The sequence below is a fragment of the Trichinella spiralis genome (assembly GCF_000181795.1).
Source record: "Trichinella spiralis strain ISS 195 chromosome Unknown Scfld636, whole genome shotgun sequence".
In the NCBI taxonomy this organism is placed as follows: Eukaryota; Metazoa; Nematoda; class Enoplea; order Trichinellida; family Trichinellidae; genus Trichinella; species Trichinella spiralis.
Window position 1 is genome coordinate 1 of NW_003527575.1, and position 1,190 is coordinate 1,190.

The following is a 1,190-nucleotide window of genomic DNA, read 5'->3' on the forward strand; positions in this document are numbered from 1 at the left end:
TTTTTCTGGTAGGTATGAAAGTGCTTAATCTTTAATGATGGATTGTTGGGCGTGAGTACGGTTGTTGAGTCATGGGTGCGCCCACACCTCACATTAGAATTCGTGGCTCAACACTTTTTCCATATCTTTAAGCTAAAACTATAGAAATGGCTTAGAAAAACGTAGTTGTATCAGAACACCAAAAAATGACTAGAGATCTGAATTTTAGTCTCAAAATGCGCAGAATAACGTGTTATACTCAACTCTGTTACTTGTCTCATGAATTTTGCGAAACATAATCTACACGAAGAAAAAAACTAAAAATGACGATTTTCTAACGATAATTTTGTTGCAATTTTTACCAATAAAAGTCTTCAAAATTATTAAGAGTGAAAATATTTCAATGCCGTCATATACAACTATCTTTTTACAATCTATTAAAGCAACTTTCATAATAATTGAAGATATTTTAAGCTTTTCACACGTGTTTTTGTAATGTGAGGGTATGCTACACCCCAAGAATCCAGCAATGTATTTTTCAAATTTACGATGTTCTATTGACCGAACAAAAATATCTGCAGTATTGCATTTCTTTTCAAAATATGTGTTACTGTTTCAAAAGCGAAGTCACAAAGCTTCAGACTATAAAAATAAAAATTGACAAACTGCATCGAAAACAAAACCGCCTGGGGTGTTCTACACCCCAACAATTCATCAAAGGGTTAATTTAGAGTAAATTTAAAATATATAAACATTGGAGGTAAATTTAAACAAAAAGCTTCATTGATCAAATTTAAAACAAAAAAACGTTTAAAGTACATTAAACTCTAGCTATATATAAGCAGCGATTAACGGGATTTGCGATCAGTTTTGCCTTTTTTGACGAACAGGACGCTCCTCTGACGTCAAGTAAGTGAACAATTTAGAGGGTAAAATTTTGTAATTTTCGTTCTCTTTCAGAATGCTTGATTCTCGAATGTTCAATTGCGAGTTCGTAAAACGGTTTCAGTATGTGATTAGGATGGCAGCAGTGATCCAATGGATCGCGATGGTGGTCGCCATTTTCTACTTAATTTTGCTGTACAGAAAGGCGAAAAATACCGATTGGAGACGTCGTAGGGAAATCTCACAATCAAGTATTAAAAGATATCGGCTGTGTCAAGCCCCCACTTCGATTTTATTCCAAAGTTCCAAGTGCGAATATCGCTGTG

At 34.3% G+C, this 1,190-nt stretch overlaps 1 protein-coding gene across 1 annotated transcript; it reads left to right on the top strand.

The window, feature by feature from the left end:
• Positions 1-940: 940 nt before the first annotated feature.
• Positions 941-1,115, top strand: Tsp_14395 (conserved hypothetical protein; the record flags this gene model as incomplete). The annotated part of the gene is made up of 1 exon (XM_003370510.1): positions 941-1,115. A coding segment is annotated over exon 1 (175 nt), but the record flags the coding sequence as incomplete, so codon positions are not given.
• Positions 1,116-1,190: the final 75 nt, after the last annotated feature.